This window comes from Anser brachyrhynchus, assembly GCF_964034855.1.
Source record: "Anser brachyrhynchus genome assembly, chromosome: 1".
In the NCBI taxonomy this organism is placed as follows: Eukaryota; Metazoa; Chordata; class Aves; order Anseriformes; family Anatidae; genus Anser; species Anser brachyrhynchus.
Genome location: NC_137694.1, coordinates 169,139,500 through 169,160,829, shown reverse-complemented (window position 1 = coordinate 169,160,829; position 21,330 = coordinate 169,139,500). Strand labels below are relative to the sequence as shown.

At 44.2% G+C, this 21,330-nt stretch overlaps 2 protein-coding genes across 8 annotated transcripts in view; one reads left to right on the top strand and one right to left on the bottom strand.

Moving 5' to 3' along the window:
• DIS3 (DIS3 homolog, exosome endoribonuclease and 3'-5' exoribonuclease) overlaps window positions 1–20,117 on the bottom strand; it is a 30,460-nt gene extending 10,343 nt beyond the window's left edge. Inside the window, exons 1-10 of one of the 2 annotated variants that reach the window (XM_080560999.1) lie at window positions 19,768–20,117; window positions 18,154–18,311; window positions 16,574–16,764; window positions 16,384–16,457; window positions 14,249–14,416; window positions 10,522–10,686; window positions 9,512–9,625; window positions 9,283–9,420; window positions 7,118–7,264; window positions 749–865 (exon numbers count right to left, since the gene is read on the bottom strand). In XM_080560999.1, the coding sequence (XP_080417125.1) occupies window positions 749–865; window positions 7,118–7,264; window positions 9,283–9,420; window positions 9,512–9,625; window positions 10,522–10,686; window positions 14,249–14,416; window positions 16,384–16,457; window positions 16,574–16,764; window positions 18,154–18,311; window positions 19,768–20,001 (1,506 nt within the window). In that variant the 5' untranslated portion in view covers window positions 20,002–20,117. The remainder of the gene's footprint in view (window positions 1–748; window positions 866–7,117; window positions 7,265–9,282; window positions 9,421–9,511; window positions 9,626–10,521; window positions 10,687–14,248; window positions 14,417–16,383; window positions 16,458–16,573; window positions 16,765–18,153; window positions 18,312–19,767) is intronic. The other variant, XM_080561000.1, reaches the window with a different exon arrangement.
• PIBF1 (progesterone immunomodulatory binding factor 1) overlaps window positions 941–21,330 on the top strand; it is a 147,165-nt gene continuing 126,775 nt past the window's right edge. For 2 of the 6 annotated variants that reach the window (XM_080561164.1, XM_080561159.1), the window contains exons 1-2: window positions 20,135–20,275; window positions 20,852–21,167. In XM_080561164.1, the coding sequence (XP_080417290.1) occupies window positions 20,916–21,167 (252 nt within the window). In that variant the 5' untranslated portion in view covers window positions 20,135–20,275; window positions 20,852–20,915. Of the gene's footprint in view, window positions 2,086–19,166; window positions 19,687–20,134; window positions 20,280–20,851; window positions 21,168–21,330 lie in introns of those variants that run through there. The other 4 variants (XM_080561162.1, XM_080561163.1, XM_080561161.1 and 1 more) reach the window with 4 other exon arrangements.

The window sequence follows — 21,330 nt, the reverse complement described above, 5'->3', positions numbered from 1 at the left end:
AGGTTTCAACATGAAAGAAACTTTCTCAGGTTTTTATTTACAAGCTAATTTACCCATTTCCTGTTCCCTCCAGCAGCTTCTGTATTTATCAGTAGGTATAGTTAAAAGCTCTTAAATTAAAAAAAAGGAATAGTTGTAGCAATTATGCAAAATAAGGGCATGCATACATTTAGTGGAAAGCTGCATTCATTACCAGTGCAACTCTTCTTGCCTAGGGCCTCAAACAACCCGTTTCATTTTTTTCAAGGCTCATTGCAAATTGTTTTTTGCTTTTCTCTGTTTGCTAGACCTTCAATGTTGACATTCTCTGCTATTACAACTACAAATTAACTTATAACAAAGAAAGCACAACTAGATCAGATATAATGGTGCAGAGAGCTAGTGTTAATCAATCCTGTAGCTTTTTAATGCCTTTTTAATCAGTCCTTAGCTATTACAGCTGTAACTTTGCTCTACTAGCAGTTTCTTATCCTAGCTGCAGATATCTATTTTTATACTTAGCTAAAGCAGTAAATAAATTGTTATTTTCTCCTACTAAATGAGCAGACAGCAGGGTGAATTTAGAAGAGATTCAATTTCCACTTCTGATGGAACGTCTTTTTTTTTATTCCCATCTTACAGTTGTGCAAATGCAGTAATTTCTTTCACAACAGATCTTGAGCTTTGCTGGTATTACTCACTATTACCACTACTGCAGTGCTTGTAAAATATATAGTAAATGACTAGTTTGACAAAACAAAGAACCCACCTCCAGATTTCCATTTTCCATTTCTCTACAATGTAATGCATCATCAATATCCGTACAACCAGGAGGATCAACACTACAAACACAAAGATGCCTCAAGTCCTCCCTGTATTTCATATCCTGAAGTTAAAAAACAAAACATCTTCCATATCAAAGCAGAAATGATCATTCAAAAGGCGCTTTGTGTAAGATTTTCCAAAGCAACCAAACATTTAAAGAGTGGCTTTTATTTAGCATATGATTTGCAGTATTATTTATCTACAAGATGTAAAAACTATAGTGATTAAAAGAAAAAAAAAAAAAGAGACAGAAGATGATCAAGTACTGCAACGTGGTTTTATAGCAAACAGGAGGAGAAAGAATAAAACCACAATGCTTTCATCATCTCAGAATTAGCAGGACCAGGAATCGAGAATTTTTTAAGTGAAATTGTGGCTCTGGTGTCCAGATAAATAAATTGGTTAGAATGACTGCTCTCAAGTAAGGTTACCTGTCCAAGGCTTAGATATCTACGCAGCTGGAAGGAACTGCACACTCTGGAGATATCTACCTTTGTATAGTGGCTACAAAAAGATCTCAGATATGTATGTATCTTTGACTAGACAGCCAACATTATACAAGATCCGTTTGTCAGTTTCCAAGCTCAGAAGAAACGAGTATCGTGGGAGTGTGGCCATGGGGGTCGACAAGCTCCATGGCTGGTGATAACATAAGACTCTTAACGATGAGGCCATCAGGAATGTCAAGAGTTGAGAGGGAACAAAGAAGGGTGATTCAGGAGACGCCTTGCCGTCTCGGGTTGCTTGTTGTCCAGCCGTTAAGGCATGGAAGTTGCTGGGGGGTTGCGGTTGCCGGGCAAAGTTGTTGACCAATGAAGAGTGAGTGGGAAAGTACTGCGGTGGGGTGAATGGTATAAAAAGGGAGCCTGTGTTCAGTGAGGGTTGAAGTTATGCCCTCAATAAGAGAGAGTTGAAGTTGTGTCATCAATAAAGTAGTAGCAGTTACTGATCCTAAAAGAACCCTGGTGTCTGAGTAGTCCTTACGCCACAAATGGTGCCCAAACAGGGACATGAAGAACAGGGACAACCTGAAGAGCAGGGACAAGCTAACAGAACAGGGACAAAAACAAAAAAGGAATGAACAGAGACAAGCTAGCAGAACAGGGACCAGGACAGGAACAGGGACATTGATCGCCTCATGAAGATACGTTCGGCCGAACTCAGCAAACAGCTCTAAGAAGCTTGTATAGAAGTCGCTGGAAATAGGCGCACCGGAGCTGGAAGGAAGCTCAAGCTGGGAGAAGCAGACCCGCACACACAACTGCCCCTCGCTGGCAGAAGGTAAGCAGTTGCGCGGTATGGGGAATCATACGTCCTTAAAAACAAAAAATGTCCTGTTAACCTTACAGCTTGTTCCCTTCATTACGAATCAGACAGTTTATGAACCTGAAACATGGGACCAAACTGAGGTCAAGGTGTGGGACTCTGCTACTAAAAACGACAAGGTTGAGGCGGGATTGCCCGGCACCTGGCGAGCAGTCCGTGAGGCCTTACAGAGCCCCGTGGGGCCACAGTCAGAAACGTGTGGTTTGCCAGACAGTGAGGGAGCTGCGGGCTCGTTCACTGATCAGCCCTGCTTCGCCATCGCCCCCCCCGCCGCTACAGCCATCGCAGGCCTTTGCTGTTACGCCCCCTGGTGACCTGGGCGTTCCTTTCCATCCAGGCCCTAAAGGCCCTGAAAAGGAGCCGGGTCTGTTTCCCTTCGATCCGGGAGGAATAGGATACATAAGGCCCGAAGGCCGAGTTGCTTAACAACTTAAAGCGAGACATGTTGTTCCCGACTAGCCCTGGAACTCTCTGGCGTTTGTAATCAAGTACGCCAAAGAGTATGTGATAAATGATGATAAAACTAGGCCACTTCAAAGACAATAACACACACAAAATGCACAAACAAAAAAGACCACCCCCAAAACAAAGCAAATGAAAGAATTCCACCCCAAACAAAAACCACTGATGTTCAGAGTTCCCTGATGACCCTTTTCTGTACATTTTAAAGCAACCATTTTCTGTATCTAAAATACTGGGGAGAACTTGAAATTCACTAACAGCATTTAAAACAAGCAATTCTGTAAACATCAACTTCTCTTTCTCTCATTACCTAACTGGATTATACTGGGATATATTCAAATCTCCTCTCCTCAGACTATTGTGTTTATGACATTTGGTTACAAACCTATCTAGAGAGACCAAAATACAAAAACCTTATGGATGACAAGTGTCTCCTGCTACACAGAAGACAAAAGTTCCCTCATCCTGCCAGGCAGTAGGAGGGGACCTAGGCCAATGAGGGGAAAGGAGGCAGGTTTCTGCTCAGGGTGGTAGGTGAGCCCTGTCCCTGCCCACCTCACCTTCCCATCTACCCTTATATAACAGGTATGAAGCTCTAGAACATGTCAGTCAAAACAATGATGTAGACGAAAGCCCATCCCAGTTGGAGAGGGTGCCTAAGTCAAAGCAACCTACTCCCCACATTGCTACATCTCCTGTCAAGAAAGAAAGAATGGTTATTGTCATGAGGGACTCCCTTCTGAAAGGGACAGAGGGCCCGATATGCCATCCGGACCCAACCCACAGGGAAGTCTGTTGCCTCCCTGGGGCTCGGGTGAGAGACTTCGCTAAGAAAGTCATTTGCCTGGTACAGCCCACTGACTACTACCCGCTACTGATCTTTCAGGCTGGTAATGACGAGGTAGCAAGAAAAGTCCAAGAGCAATCAAAAGGAACTTTAGGGCTTTAGGGTGACTGGTCAAAGGTTCAGGGGCACAGGTTGTGTTTGCCTCTGTCCTTCCGATAGGGGGGATCAATGTTGACAAGCAGACTCGTCACATTAATACATGGCTTCGGTGCAACTGGTGCAACCGGCAGAACTTCGGGTTTTTCGATCATGGGAAGGTCTACGTGACACCGGGCCTGCTGGCACCAGATGGGATGCGCCTCTCTCAGAGGGGGATAAGGATTTTTGCTCAGCAGTTGGCGGGGCTGATAGATAGGGCTTTAAACTAGAGTTGAAGGGGGAAAGGGATAAAACCATGCACGCTGGTGATAAGCTAAGAGATGGTACACAAGAATCAGAGGGACTGTGTGCTAGTGAGGTCCTTTGGTTGGCTCCACAAGGTGCCGCGTGCAGGGAGGTGCATTTGAAGTGCTTCCACACACACACATGCAGTATGAGGAATAAAATGGATGAGCTAGAAGTCTTGCCCAGTCCCACAGCTATAACATCGTCAGCATAAGTGAAACCTGGTGGGATGAGTCCTGTGGCTGGTGTGTTGCAATAGATGGTTACAGGCTCTTCAAGAGGGACAGGCAGGGTAGGCGATGTATGTGAAGCATGGGCTGGACTGTGTGGAACTTCAAGCTGGCGATGGCAAAGGTGAGAGCCTCTGGGTAAGGATTAAGGGATGAACAAATAAAGGCGATGTCGTTGTGGGAGTCTATTACAGACCACCCGGCCAGGACGGTAACGCTGATGAATTATTCTTTGCAGAACTAAGAGATGCCTTGAGATCAACTCCGCTTGTCCTTATGGGGGATTTCAACTTGCCAGACATCAACTGGGATCACCAAACGGCTGACACAAGCAAGTCCAGGTGGTTCATAAAGCACCTAGATGATAAGTTCTTGGTGCAGGTGCTAAGGGAGCCAACTAGGAAAGGTGCCCTCCTAGATCTGTTGCTGGAGAACAGAGAGGGTCTTGTGGGAGACATGGCAATTGGCAGTTGTCTCGGTCATAGTGACCATGAAGTGGTTGAGTTTAAAATTTATGGCAACAGAAAGAAAACTGCCACCAAAACTTCAGCCCTGGATATGGGGAAAGCAGACTTCGGGCTGCTCAGGGAACTAGTCAGCAAGGTCCCCTGGGAAACTGCTTTTAAAGGCATTGGCGTCCATCAGTGCTGGTCAGTCTTTAAGCACTAAAAGCACAAGATCAGGCAATTCCAAAATATTGGAAGTCAGGCAGGCGGGGCAGAAGGCCAGCCTGGCTGACCAGGGATCTTCTACTAGAGCTTATGCAAAAAGAGCTTATGCAAAAAATGAAAATGTACGGCTGCTAGAAGGAGGGTCAGGTGACGAGGAAGGAATACAGGGATGCTGTTCGTGTTTGTAGGCAGAAAATTCGTGTGGCCAAAGCCCAACTAGAGTTGAAGCTGTCCAAGTCTGTGGGAGACAATAAAAAAGGGTTTTTTTAGATACGTGAACAGAAAAAGGAGGACCAAAGAAAACATAGGTCCGATACTTGATGGGAAAGGTCTCCTCACAGACAATGACATAGGCAAAGCAGAGACACGTAATGCCTTCTTCGCCTCTGTCTTCAATACTGATGATGGGCTTCGGGACCCAGGGTGCCCTGAGCTGGAGGACCATGACGGTGGGAATGACAAACTCCCAACCGACCCTGACTGTGTGCAGGATTTGCTGCTCCACCTGGATCCATACAAGTCCATGGGTCCGGATGGGATTCATCCCAGAGTGCTTAAAGAACTGGCTGACGTCACTGTGGGACCTCTCTCAATTATTTTTCAGTGATTTTGGGAATCCAGAGAGATCCCAGTAGACTGGAAGCTGGCAAATGTTGTGCCAATTTTCAAGAAGGGTAAGAAAGAAGACCCTAGCAATTACAGGCCTGTCAGTCTCATGGCAGTGCCTAGTAAAATTATGGAGATGATGATCCTTGAAGTTACTGAAGCACACCTGGGGGATAATGCAGTCATTGGTCCCAGCCAACATGGGTTCATGAGGGGTAGGTCCTGCCTAAAAAATTTGATTTCCTTTTATGGTAAGATCACCCATCTAGTCGACCAAAGGAAACCAGCTGATGTGATCTTTTTGGACTTCAGCAAAACTTTTGACACAATTTCCCATAGGATCCTACTGGACAAAATGTCCAGCATACAGCTAAACAAAAACACCATACGATGGGTGAGCTATTGGCTGATGGGCAGGGCTCAAAGGGTTGTGGTAAATGGGGCCACATCTGGCTGGCGGATGGTCACTAGTGGGGTCCCTCAAGGCTCCATTTTAGGGCCAGTCCTCTTCAATGTTTTTATAAATGATTTGGATGTAGGACTAGAAGGTGTTTTGAGCAAATCTGCCGACAACACCAAACTTGGAGGAGTTGTGGACTCGGATGAGGGTGGAAAGGCCTTGCAGAGAGGTCTGGACAGATTGGAGAGCCGGGCGATCACCAACCACGTGAAGTTTAACAAGAGCAAGTGCCAGGTCCTGCACCTGGGACGGGACAACGCTGTCTATACGTACAGACTGGGCGACGAGACGCTGGAGAGCAGCCCTGCAGAGAGGGATCTGGGGGTTGTGGTTGACAGCAGGCTGAATATGAGCCAGCAGTGTGCCCTGGCAGCCAGGAGGGCCAACTGTACCCTGGGGTGCATCAAGCACGGCATCGCTAGTCGGTTGAGGGAAGTGATTGTCCCACTCTACTCTGAGCTGGTGCAGCCTCACCTCGAGTACTGTGTGCAGTTCTGGGCACCACAGTACAGAAAGGATGTAAAACTGTTGGAGAGTGTCCAGAGGAGGGCAGCTAAGATGGTGAAGGGCCTAGAGGGGAAGACATATGAGGAGCAGCTGAGGTCACTTGGCCTGTTCAGCCTGGAGAAGAGGAGGCTGAGGGGAGACCTCATCGCAGTCTACAGCTTTCTCGCGAGGGGGAGTGGAGGGGCAGGCACCGACCTATTCTCCTTAATCACCAGTGATAGGACTCGCAGGAATGGTTTCAAGCTGAGGCAGGGGAGATTTAAGCTAGACATCAAGAAGAGGCTCTTCACTGGGAGGGTGGTCACACACTGGAACAGGCTCCCCAGGGAAGTAGTCACTGCACCAAGCCTGTCTGAATTTAAGAAGCGTTTGGACTGTGCACTTAGTCACATGGTCTAAACTTTTGGGTAGACCTGTGCGGTGCCAGGAGTTGGACTAGATGATCCTTATGGGTCCCTTCCAACTTGGGATATTCTGTGATTCTATGATTCACAATTATTTGAATTGTAATCTTCCATCCTTGTCAAGTAATTTTGTTTTACATTTTAAATGAAACCTTCTGTAGTAGTAGTGGTAGTTGTGTGGGTTTTTTTTATTATTTAAAATTTTAAAACGTCTATCCCTAACAAACAGTTTTAGCCAAAACACAAAAATCTTGCAGAAGCAGATATTGTTTCCACAGGAAATCAGGATAAAAGTCCAGAAAAAAATGGTTTTAGACAACATTTCTCCTCTATTTTTAGAACATGGGAATACCCGAGACAGTGTTTGATTTGAAGGAGAAGGCACAGTAATTATTGTAATAATTAAAATCCATTACCTTTTCTGTAATGCTCCATGGCATTTTTGGTAGGAAACTAAGGACAGCCTGTGAAAAAGGTTGATGAGGGACATCATGTTCAAGCAAAAGTACTTCTGTCTCAGTCTCTTTATCTCCAGCACTTCCCAAGTTCTTTACAAAATGACCCTGAAAAACAACATACTTTTTTAATACATACACACACACACAAATATATGTATGTACAAATACATACATGCATGAACATCAAGCAATACCATTTGTTCAGAAGTAGTTAAATACTTGAAATGCTCCTAACATGAATACTTCACAATGTATTTTTTTCTAATGGACTCATTCTTTTTAACTCATTTTAAGTAGCATGACCACAATGTAGCATATACTGAAGATGCATAACATGGCAATAGCAGCACATTTCTGTAACTTGCAAACAGGTGTCTGGGCTTACTTAACAATCTAGCTAGCATAAAACAGATTTTTATTTATTATTGGAATAGTTCATGTATACGATAATGTTTCAAGGAAGCCAAATCTCTGTGACACATTTGCAGCTTTAAGGTATTCATTCCTGCAGATATTGTTTCATTCTCCAGATTTTTTTTAAAGTGTTATTTCCTCTCTTTTAATATACAGCATACATTCACTCTGTAGTAATACCTTAAGCCTATTGTGTCTACATCTCTGTGACCTGAACAGAATTTGCTTCTTCTTTGCACATGTGATACATGTGTTACGTAGATGAAAGTATGTTTTTTTTCTTTATTTACAAAAAAAAAAAAGCTAATTTTTGTTTGGGTGTGAGCCATATTCAGTATTCACACAAATAATTCCACTCTCCACATAAGCCTTTCATGATTATATACTATACTGCTGTTAGACTTGTACACAGCTGTTTATTTTGCCAGGATGACAAACTGCTGAGACTTCGCACACATCTCAAACAACCCTATAGGTCTTCCAGTCCTACTCAGACTTGAACTTGATGGAGTTGATAAAGCTCAGGACACCCACCACTGGGCAACAGAGATACGCATAGAAGTGAGGGCTACATCTATACTAACAAGCTGAACAGGAACATGTATAACTTTGCTGTCTGGCCTGCAGGCATCTGTAATGAATAATGGAATAGAATAGCTCAGTTGGAAGGGACCTATGAGTCCAACTGCCAACAATATTTGATCAAAAGTAATTAAATACTTGAGACTATTATTCCACAGATTATTAGTATTAAATTAATTATTAAATTACACAGTAGGAGTCATATTTTCTTCTTCATTTAACCTTCTCATCTTAAACAACTGATTCAGGAGGTCTGAACTTAACTTTTCTTTTGCTTCAACTGTACTAAATTCTCCAAAGTTAAAACTGAAAAATCTGTAAAGATGGCAATTCAGTTTTTCAGCAAAGAAAATACATTGTTCCCACAAGCCGCAGAACAACTAAGGTCTAATTTTTCTATGAATTTGTGCTACACCAGACATCCCACTCTCTAATACTCACATTAACTCACACCTCTCATCCTCTGCAGCAATGCTGTTTGTCTTAAAACACTCTTCCTGTATGTTCTGAGTTTCCTCCATACCTTTAAATGTGCCTGAGACACCTGTGCTCTCACTACAAACTACACACTCTTACACAAGCCAGTGGAAGCCCCTTCCAAACCTAGTGTTCACCACAAATTGAAGCTTATGTCCAAATTTCCTCTTATATTTTCCTATTTATTTGTATAGAACTTTTAAGAACTTAATTACCTGCAACTCTGCCCCACCTGATAATCTGACTGAATCAGACCCATATGCTTAAACCTACTTGCCAGGATGCTGATCAGCGTGTAGATGAACAAAGCCAGAAGAAAAAAGTTGACATTTCTAGGAAGCCAGACTAAAACAAGGTAGTCCCTAGTTAGTCTAGATAAAGCACCATAGTTAGGAAGTATAGGTTCATTGCAGAACCTGAGGAGTGGGTTTTACGTTTGATAACGTGTAATTTTGGGGGGAGCAAGAATAAACTAAATTATTTGGGTACTTCCTTAATTTGCACCATTAAAGAACAGTATACAAAGAACTTCACAAATCCACGTCAAGACCTTTTGAAGTTACTCTGCATTACAGATAATAATAAACATCTTTCCTAATAAACAAGTATAAGTCAGACAGATAAAAGTTCAGAAGGAAACACAAACTTACGTTAGGATACCTAGAATTCCTGGGCCAACCATCAATAGCAACAATTATTCTTTGTCCTTCCAGTGTATCTGCTTGTCTTGTTTCTATTCGAATACGAGGAATCCTGCGATCAGCTGGTGTAAACAAGTGCCGCCTTGCCTATTAGCAGACAGAAAAAGGAACAAATAACTTCTAATTAAAATAACAACAATAATAAAAATCTACCCTTACAATAGCTTTATTACCTTACCTCTTTGATCTGTGATTTGGAAAGCATGCCACAGAATGGTCGCCAGTTTCGTTTTATAATGCCCACTACTTTTCCTGTAGGTCTCAGCATGCTCTTGTTATCAGAAGTCTTCAACTGGTACAAAACAAAGGGGTGAAAAAACACAGTTTTTTGAACTCGTTAACATGTTTGATTACAGCACCTATCTCAAACCTTGGTGGTAATAGGTTATGTTATCACTATAATGCCATAAACTCATATTATGGCTTCATAAACAGAACAATTTTAGTAATGTGACAAACCTTACCTCTGTAAGGATTTTTATGGACATAATTTCACAACAAAGAACAACAGAAAAAAGATTCTGAAGAAATGTTATCTTCTACTGTCTCAGCTTGTTCCCCGAGTATCCCCATTTTGTTTTCCAACCTATTCTTTTAATTTTTAATGAGTCTTTTTAATGTTGCTTGAAATTCTCCAGTAATTCTATACACCGCAATAAATATGTTCCCATGAAATTCAGTGGAAAGATTCTGTTTTCAAAGAAACAAATATTTTTTGGACAGGGTATATATACATGCATACACACTAAGCAGAATTACTGCTAATAGCTGAATAGTATGTTACAACTGGTTCCAAATATATCCAATGCCATTAAAAGCTGACTCTCATTGTAATACTGTATCTGCTCCTATTCCAGCAACTCCTAATCTACACATTAGCATATAGCTTTGCATTTTGCAACCTGGCTACCACTCAGAAACATTGGAATTATGTAATTTAACAAAATAATCTGGGAATATCTGATAGGGATTAATACCCCTCAAAAAAGCACCCATTTTATACATGTACTCACATATCCAATGCAACTGTAGGACTAGAATAAACATTTAAGTTTCCAAGATTTTTTGAGATAATTACAGCTTTTAGGAAGCAGTATTAAAAAGATGCACAAATCTAAAACCTAATGGTCAGAATATTATAGATTTTCTCTCTCTCTTGACAAATATTAATAAAAACAAACAACATACAATGTTTTCTTTCTCCTCTTCAATTTCAACATCATCTTCATTCTGGCCATCATCTTGCAAGACCACTGAGGATGGTGCCACCCATTCATCTTTTGCCAACAACTCCACAGCTACAATATCTTCATGAACTGCTCGGTTTAGATGTTTAAGACCTTGTATAATTATCTGGATTTTTAAAGGACAAAATGAAAACGTTCACAATGATGGCAACAAAAGACCCAAATCAAAGCAGCATAATGGAAGAGTATATATGTACAACAGGCTCTGTACTCTAAAGAATGTTTAAAGGATTTTTTTTTCCACTCTTTAGGCTTATTTTCATACTGATATTACTTCAGGATTCCAACAGTCTCTCCAAAACCATCTCTTTTCACCGGACTTTAAAAAGATATAAAATAATCAGGCAATTCTTCTACTTTTGTGGGCTAGAGGCCTCCACATGCTACCAGGAAATTGGAGTTAAGAGTCAGAGAACATAAAAAGCACCTCCAGCTGCCACCAGAAATAGGTAGGGAAGAGACTGCTGCTGCTGCTTGGAAACAGTGTCTGTACAACTGTACCAACAGCTGTAGGGACAGAATCCAGTATCACAGAATCATCTAGGTTGGAAGAGACCTCCAAGATCACCAAGTCCAACCTCTGACCTAACACTAACAAGTCCTCCACTAAACCATATCGCTAAGCTCTACATCTAAACGTCTTTTAAAGACCTCCAGGGATGGTGACTCAACCACTTCCCTGGGCAGCCCATTCCAATGCCCAACGCTTTCAGTAAAGAAGTGCTTCCTAACATCCAACCTAAACCTCCCCTGGTGCAACTTTAGCCCATTCCCCCTCGTCCTGTCACCAGGCACGTGGGAGAATAGACCAACCCCCACCTCGCTACAGCCTCCTTTAAGGTACCTGTAGAGAGCGATGAGGTCGCCCCTGAGCCTCCTCTTCTCCAGGCTGAACAATCCCAGCTCCCTCAGCCGCTCCTCGTAAGACTTGTTCTCCAGACCCCTCAACAGTTTCGTTGCCCTTCTCTGGACTCTCTCGAGCACCTCCATGTCCTTCTTGTAGCGAGGGGCCCAAAACTGAACACAGTACTCGAGGTGCGGCCTCACCAGAGCTGAGTACAGGGGGACAATCACCTCCTTAGACCTGCTGGCCACACTGCTTCTTATGCAAGCTGTTGCCCTTCTTGGCCACCTGAGCACACTGCTGGCTCATATTCAGCCGACTATCAACCAGTACTCCCAGGTCCTTCTCTACCAGGCAGCTTTCCAACCACTCATCTCCCAGCCTGGAGCGCTGCTTGGGGTTGTTGTGCCCCAGGTGCAGGACCCGGCACTTGGCCTTGTTGAACTTCATACAGTTGACCTCAGCCCATCGCTCCAGCCTATCCAGATCCTCCTGCAGAGCCTTCCTACCCTCGAGCAGACCGACACACGCACATAACTTGGTGTCATCTGCAAACTTACTGAGGGTGCACTCGATCCCCTCATCCAGGTTATCGATAAAGATATTAAAGAGGACCGGCCCTAGTACTGAGCCCTGGGGGACTCCACTAGTGACCCAGCCTCCAGCTGGATTTGACTCCATTCACCATGACTCTTTGGGCCCAGCTACCCAGCCAGTTTCTAACCCAACGAAGTGTACGCCAGTCCAAGCCAAGTCCAAGGTCAAAAGCCTTACTGAAATCAAGGTAGACATCCACAGCCTTTCCCTCAGTCGCCAAGCGCGTCACTTGGTCATAGAAGGAGATCAGGTTCATCAAGCAGGACCTGCCTTTCATAAACCCATGCTGACTGGGCCTGATCGCCTGGTTGCCCTGCAAGTGCCGCGTGATGACACTCAAGATAATCTGCTCCATGAGCTTCCCTGGCACTGAGGTCAAGCTAACAGGCCTGTAGTTCCCCAGGTCTACTCTCCGGCCCTTCTTGTAGATGGGTGTCACGTTTGCTAGCCGCCAGTCGACTGGGACCTCCCCTGATAGCCATGACTGCCGATAAATGATGGAAAGCGGCTTGGCCAGCTCCTCCGCCAGTTCTCTCAGTACCCTCGGGTGGATCCCATCCGGCCCCACCGACTTGCGTACATCCAAGTGTTGTAGCAGGTCGCCAACCATTTCCTCATGGATAGTGAGGGCCACATCCTGCTCCCCATCCCCTTCCACCAGCTCAGGGTACCAGGTATCCAGAGAACAACCGGCCTTGCCGCTAAAGACTGAGGCAAAGAAGGCATTAAGCACCTCAGCCTTTTCCTCATCTCTCGTCACTAAGTTTCCCCCTGCATCCAGTAAAGGATGGAGATTCTCCTTAGTCCTCCTTTTTGTGTTAATGTATTTATAGAAACATTTTTTGTTATCTTTTACGGCAGTAGCCAGATTGAGCTCCAGATGAGCTTTGGCCTTTCTAATTTTGTCCCTGCACATCCTTACAACATCCTTATAATCCTTTTGAGTGGCCCGCACTCTTCTCCAAAGATCATAAACCCTCTTTTTTTCTCCTAAGCTCGAGCCACAACTCTCTGCTCAGCCAGGCCGGTCTCCTTCCGCGCCGGCTCGTCTTTGGGCACGTGGGGACAGACCGCTCCTGAGCCATTAAGATTTCCTTCTTGAGGAGTGCCCAGCCTTCCTGGACTCCTCTGCCCTTCAGAACCTCCTCCCAAGGGACTCTGCCAACCAGTGTCCTGAACAGCTCAAAGTCAGCCCTCTGGAAGTCCAATACAGTGGTTTTACTGATCCCCTTCCTGGCTTCGCCAAGAATAGAGAACTGAACCATTTCGTGGTCACTCTGCCCAAGACAGCTCTCGACCACCACATCTCCCACCAGTCCGTCACTGTTTGTGAACAGAAGGTCTAGCGGGGCACCTCCCCTGGTAGGCTCTCTAACCAGCTGCGTCAGGAAGCTATCTTCCACGCTCTCCAGAAACCTCCTAGACTGCTTTCTCTGGGCTGTGTTGTGCTTCCAGGATATGTCTGGGAAGTTGAAGTCCCCCATGAGGACAAGCGCTGACGATTTCACAACTTCTGCCAGCTGCCTATAGAACTCCTCATCCATCTCCTCATCCTGGTTTGGTGGTCTATAACAGACCCCCCTCCCCCCCCAGGATGCTTGCCTTGTTGGCCTTCCCGCTGATCCTAACCCATAGGGACTCAACCTTATCATTCCCAGCCTCGAGTTCCACAGCATCAAAACACTCTAATATAGAGAGCCACATCACCACCCCTTCTGTGCTGCCTGTCCCTTCTGAAAAGCCTATAGCCAGTCATTGCAGCGGTCCCAAGCAGGACAAACTTCTTGGAGGGGAACAGCCTGAAAATAGCAGGGCAAATAAAGCAAGAGAACCACACAAGGGCTCCCCACAGTTTTTCTCAAAATCCTCTGCAAAGTTGTTTCTCTTTCACCAAACATTTCAAATTGATTTAAGAAAAAATCTTATACCCAAGTCAACTGAAATAGTATTAAGAACTAAGATTCAGATTTTATTATATGTGTTTTATCAAACCACAAATTATACCTTTAAACAGATTACTATTTTTTTTCAAAAAGGGCATATTTGGTATTTCAGCAGTCTATGTCCACACAAACAAAGTAAAAAAATGATGTCAGAAGAACACAGAAGAGAAAAATTAATATAACGTTCCTTTTTAGCATCACAAATCACCATGAAAGAATTACATTTTAGGTCATTACTGACACTGACTAAAATTCACAGTGTGAAGTCAAAATAAAAAACTTACCTCTTTGTTTTCTTCAGCATCTCCATGAACCCAAACAGTAGCTTCAAGATAATTATCTCTGCTTGCCCTATAGGTTCCTTGGAGGTAAATACCAGATTTTATTCCTTGCTGCAATTTGCTAAGAGGAAGGTGTTCTGGGAAAATTATTTTGCCACTTTCTATTTCTTTCTTTAAGGGGAAAAAAAAAGAGAGTCTTTTGTATCTATAATAATTTCAAAACTGTCCTCAAAAACATGAAACTCAAGCTAGCAAACTACAAAATTATAACTATGTGTAGGAATGAATGTGCACAATAATGAAAAACTATTATTAAGCAGTCATTTTTTCTAATGAAGCATAAAATCATAAAGAACATAGAAATAGAATAATGTTAGGAACATTTTTTCTCTTCCTGTTTGCCTGCAGTTACTTAAAAATGTACTGCACAAGTAAAATATGTATGTATGTTTACTTGTATATATTGACTTAATACATATTTGGTGAAGAAAATATTATCACAGTACTACATCGCAAAGAGTATAGCACACAGGGTAAGCAGCTGTATGAAACATGAAAACACACTACTAGGACTAAACTTTGAAACAGTTACTAAATTAAAGCTGAATGAATTGCAGATAACGCCTGAAAGTATCAGCTTGGCAGCCCTCTACTTTCTTCCCACTCCTGTGTGTCATAGAATCAAAGAACCACAGGCTACTTTGGGTTGGAAAGACCACTTATTTCCAAAACCCCTGCCATGGGCAGGGACACCTCCCACCAGACCAGGTTGCTCAAAGCCCCATCCAGCCTGGCCTTGAACACTTCCAGGGATGGGGCATCCACAGCTTCTCTGGGCAACCCGTGCCAGTGCCTCACCACCCTCAGAGGAAAGAATTTCTTCCTCAAATCTTATCTAAACCTACCCTCTTTTATTTTAAAGCCATTACTCCTTGATTTATCACTACACTCACTGACAGAGAGTCCCTCCCCAGCTTTCCTGTAGGTCCCCTTTAGGTACCGGAAGGCTGCTATAAGATGTCCCCAGAGCCGCCTTTTCTCCGGGCTGAACAATCCCGATTCCCTCAGCCTGTCTTCACAGGAGAGGTGCTCCAGGCCTTTGATCATCCTCGTGGCCCTCCTCTGGACTTGTTCTAACAGGCCCCTGTCCTTCTTGTGCTGGGGGCTCCAGAGCTGAATGCCATACTCCAGGTGGGGTCTCATGAGAGGAGAGCAGAGGGGGAAAACCACCTTTCTCAACCTGCTGGCCATGCTTCTTTTGATGCAGCCCAGGATACAGTTGACTTTCTGGGCTGCAAGTGCACCTTGCTGGCTCATGTTGAGCTTCTCATCAACCAACACCCCCACGTCCTTCTCCTCAGGGCTGCTCTCAATCCGTTCTGCACCCAGCCTGTATTTGTGCTTGGGACTGCCCCAGCCCAGATGCAGGATCTTGCACTTGGCCTTGTGTAACCTCATGGGGTTCACACAGGACCACCTCTCAAGCCTGTCCAGGTCCCTCTGGTGTGTTCCATGCCACTCTGTTAAAAGTAACTGACAGAATTAATCTTCCCTTTTCTTGGTGGCGTTAGTTTTCAGCTATGTTAATCTTACATGAGCACCTGAACCTTAATTCTGATAAACACAGGACAAAGGGAATAGACAGTGAAGTAACTCATCTTCAAGCTTCAGCATGCATTTCTGTCCACTGACCACTAAATCAGATATTTTGCTAGAAAATGCTTTTGATTAATAATAAATTAACACAAGCTTTCAAATAATAGACTAAACAACAACAACAAAAAAGATCAAATGGTTTGCAATAGACTTCTGAGGTTTTCAGTTTAGTTAAATTATTTCTAGTATTTATACAATTTGTTGAATCACTCATTAAGATTCTCAACCTCATATCAGTTACCTAAAGTAACTGGCTTTTCACAAATAAATAGGTGATACCTACTAATAAGTAAATAAGCAGCAGTAAAAATAGCTGCAATATTTTCTTTTCAGTTAGCAAGAAGTTGTACTGTCAAAATAGTAATAAAGACCACAGTTTTAATTTTCTAAACTGATGCTACTAGCCTGACATACAGCATCCAACAATAGACTGCAGAACATTTTACAAAATAAATTAAGCACAAAAGAGAATAAAGACATACCCCTTCATCAGATATGCAAGCAAGACGATCTACAAGATCAGGATTAGCTATCAAGCTTTTTATATACTCCTCACCTACAAAAGCACACACACAAATATTTATGCAAGAGAGGTAATGAATTTAGGTATGAAGACACTGCTGAAATAGTGTATCCATCCAATAAATTGAACATACATGCCATTTAACTTACACGTATAAGCAGTTATCCCTTCCTCAAGGGCTTTCTCTTTATTATTTCTGTCATTTGTTAGAAAGATAACTTGGATCTCCTCATTCTGCATTTTCTTCAAGTGTTCATTGTACCATTTTACTGCTACCCGAATGGCTCTGTCATTGCGGTCATTAGAACTTTCTCCTTGCTCTTGCTCTACGTATGTTTCTCTGAAGAAAAATACAAAGTGGAGGGGGTGGTAAGCAAACCAAAGCGAAAATAAATAATAAATAAATAAATCCCAACATTTATCTGTAGTCACAACATCTTTTTCAGACAAACAAGATTGAGATTGTGAAGCCAAACGAATCACTGCTGTACCAATTTTTAAAACGTGCAACAGTAAAGACCACTGAAGAGTTAGGAGACAGGAGGGTCAAGAAAAATAGCAAGGAAGTGTTAATTTCTTACACAACCTCCTCACTGACAATTGAACAGCACTCAAGATGAATACTCCTGTAACTGTGATACTGCTGCAATGGAAACTACTTACGAACACAAATAGAGGCAAATTAATTGCATCTTCATTTCTTAGACCCTTCTGTCACTACCTAACTAACAGATTTTTGAATTATCCTACAGATTGAGCTGGTATATTAATAAAGCATTAGAATATGTTTAAAAGGAACACTGAAATAGAAGAGCATTATTCCATTGTGCAGGTTAACACTTGGCCACCCAGGTGGCCAAGAAGGCCAACAGCATCCTGGCCTGTATAAGAAGCAGTGTGGCCAGCAGGTCTAGGGAAGTGATTGTGCCCCTGTACTCGGCTCTGGTGAGGCCGCACCTCGAGTACTGTGTTCAGTTTTGGGCCCCTCGCTACAGGAAGGACATGGACGTGCTCGAGCGAGTCCAGAGAAGGGCGATGAAACTGGTGAGGGGTCTGGAGAACAAGTCTTACGAGGAGTGGCTGAGGGAGCTGGGCTTGTTCAGCCTGGAGAAGAGGAGGCTCAGGGGCGACCTTATCGCTCTCTATAGGTACCTTAAAGGAGGCTGTAGCAAGGTGGGGGTTGGTCTGTTCTCCCACGTGCCTGGTGACAGGACGAGGGGGAATGGGCGAAAGTTGCGACAGGGGAGTTTTAGGTTGGATGTTAGGAAGTACTTCTTTACCGAAAGGGTTATTAAGCATTGGAACGGGCTGCCCAGGGAGGTGGTGGAGTCACCATCCCTGGAGGTCTTTAAAAGACGTTTAGATGTAGAGCTTAGCGATATGGTTTAGTGGAGTACTTAGTGTTAGGTCGGAGGTTGGACTCGATGATCTTGAGGTCTCTTCCAACCTAGAAATCTGTGATACTGTGATACTGTGTGATACTATTGCCCGTAAAGTTTAGTCAATACCCTTTTCAGAATATGTATGTGCCTACAGCAGTTAAAAAATTAAAAAGCTCATGGAACATTCAATTATTTCCCAATAGGATTCTTTAGAAGTATATAGTGTTATGCACTAATTAGACCGACGTGTCCATCTAATTTATTTGCCTAGTTCACATGTTCCAGTTGTTTCCCAGCTTTTTAGTGGACATCTACACAACCTTATTATACCCTATTCTACACCTTACCGATGATGCTCATTGGTGAAAGAATAGAAATGTTTTTCCGGGTTTCCAATCACGTCTCTAATTCGTTTGTACACCGGTGCACTCCGATTCCTGACTTCTTGCAAAACTGTCTGTAGCACAATGACATTCTTGATAACAGGATCTTCAAGTATATCAATCTGAGGAACAAAATGGAAATGCATCAGAATTGTATTTTTTTTCTGTCCAATAACAGGATTTGAAGTATTTGTTTGGTTAATATGCAAAAAACTAATGTATGCTAACATGCTATTCCTGCCTTTCTCTCTTGCCATTGGGAATATGAAGTGAATAATAAGCTGCACCCTTCTGCTTGTAGGCAAAAAGCTCAAATTGGATTTTTCAATCTCTTGTTTTTGTATTTTTTTCTTTTAAATTTAGCACCTTTTTTTTTTTGTCTGCTCCTGACAGCCACAGTATATAACCATGTCCAAAAACCCATGCTCCTGTCAGGAGAAAAAGATGCATGCTTCATTTCTGAGCTTGTGGCAAGCAACTGTGTAAACCCACCTCCAAAAAGAGGCAAAGATGAGGTATAGCTGAAACAATTAAGAGCAACACCAGACCAAGCTTCTCTGATGGATGTTTAGATGACCTAGAACAATGTATATAGAGCAAGAAGTTTAATACTATTCTACACACAAGCGGAATTACCAGGCCAAGTGTTACTGTTGCAATCCTGTTCCAGTTGCTAGACAAAACCTTTTCCTGTTGTTACCAAGACTGCCTAATACCCTCTGCTCTGGTTCATAGTACTGCATCCTAGGAAGTTCTCAGAGTGCTCTACAACATATGCAAACTTTACCAACAGACAACGAGAAGTTCACAGAGAACAGGCTGAAAACATCCACTCTCTTGCTGTTTTGCATGAAAACCCTTACTTACCGCTTTTAATATTGCTAACTGCTAAAACACGAGAGTGCTGTGCCCCTCTCCTGAGTAAGGAATGACAGCATTCAGGACCCACATCTTCCAGCCTCCAACATCTGCAGGGGATATTCTACGTTCTACTGATGTACTCAACAGTATTAAAACAAACAAACAAACAAATTAAATACTGAGCTTGAAAATTCACCATCTCCCAGCCTGCTGTACCATCTGTGTTGCCCAGACTCAAGCCACTATATAATTAGCGATGGGTTGCAGAGTTCATCCCAAACTCACGGAGCTGTACCTGGGATAACTTTGTAGGCTCTATTTATCACATGGAACCAACACCACGCTATAAAGCTTGCGGCAGTCCCTGAAGGACAGGAGGGGTATTTAGGACAACTCATATGGGCTACAAAACACAAGAGGCCACATGAGGATCCAGATCGCTGCTCTAGCGTCTGCTCACCCTCCCTGCCTGCCTTTCCACACCCACGCCAAACCAAATAATAACCGGGTTTCCACTCCCAGCGTTCAGACAGCAAAACCCTGTAAGGAGGAGGCAACCCAAAGCCAGGAGAAGAGGCAAGACAAGGGGAGCAGCTCCTCGGCCCGGGCTCAGCAGCCCCGGGGACGGGACGCGGGGTAATGGCGCCCACGGGGATTTAACAGCGGCCGGGGGGGAGCCCGGGGGGAGGCGTTGTGCTGTCCCCCGTCCCGGCTCACCTGGTGGAGGAGGAGGTTGGTGTCCGGCAGCAGGTAGTGCGGGCCGGGGCACAGGCTGCTGGCAGCGCCGCTGGGCCGCTCCTCCAAGACGCTGGGGCCGCCGTCGGGGCGCGGGGGGCAGAGCGGGCAGGCGGCGGCGCCGCAGGGGATATCGTCGCGGAGGTAGTGCTCCCGCACCACCTTCAGCACGGAACCAGCCCGGGTCCGCTTCAGGAAGGTCCGCGAGGTTAACATGGCGGCCAGCCGGCGGGCAGGCAGGCAGAGAGAGAGAGAGGGAGGAAGGGGGGGGGGGGGAAGATGGCGGAGGTTCGCGTCGCCGCGGTGATGGCGTCGCGCAGCCGCGCTGAGGGGGAGGCGGGAACGCGGCCGGGAGAGCGGTTGTGGGGCCGGTGGTGCTGTGTGGCGCCCGGCCGCCCCGGGGAGTCCGAGCCCACCCCTCTCTCGGTCCTCCAGAAGCGTGCGCTCGGCTCTGCGTCTCTGGAGCAAAACCCGCGGCCTGTCCCCGGTGGTGCGTAAGTAGATGCGGGTGCTGAGCGAACCCCGGAGCTGTGTAACGGCTCCGGACCCTGCAGAGCACCCCGGTCCTACCCCCTGCCCCGGGCAGGCATGGCCCCACCAGGGCAGGCAGCCCGGGGAACCCCCAGTGCCTCGGTTTTGGGAGGTACCCCTAAGGTACCAGGCACATCAGCTCGGTAAAAACAACAGGGATGAGGTTGGGCTTCAGGGGGTGCCTTCTCTGTTTTCTCGGCCCACTCGTGTTGTGCCCCTTGCTGGGTGACGCTCTCTGATGTTTTATGGCTTGGGGTTTCCTTGAATGCTCTTCTGGCAGTGTGAGAAGCAGGTGTGCCAGCAGTAGGCTTACTGAAGTCAAAGCCCTTGTTAGTATCGTTATTTTATAGTATCAAAACCCTTGTTAGTATCATATATTAAAAGACAGAGTCCTTGGGAAACCACCCTGTTTGGAACTTCTTAAAATGTCTTCCTTAAGTGAAGAAGAAATACATTACTATGATGTTGAGAAGTATTGCTTGTTTAGTTCATTTTCATAGTGACATCATGTCTTAACTGTTTTGCTTTTTTGCAGTTGACTCTTCAGGGGGTTCGTCTCAAAATATAACTTTAAAAAGTGTTTAAAATAGTGAAAGAAAATGTCACGTAAAAGCTCTAAGGAAATCAGGAAAGTAAACATCTCTAGCTCCTTGGAGTCTGAAGATATTAGCTTAGAAACCACCATCCCAACCGATGATCTCTCTTCCTCTGAAGAGAGGGAAGGTACTGTGAAAGTCACAAAGCAGCTGATCGAACGGAAAGAGTTGCTCCATAATCTTCAGCTGCTTAAAATAGAATTATCTCAGAAAAACTTGATGATTGATAACTTGAAAGTAGAATATTTGACCAAGGTAAGAAATGTTACGTTTCTTTCATCATACAATCGTTTCTTGTTTCTGCTGCTTTTAGAGTGTCGTAGAAGCTTGAGTTCTCAAAAGGATGTCTCAGAACTGTGTACTGGAATCCTACTTAGCGTTTTATTTGTTTATTTATTTAAAATAACAAAAGGAGGAA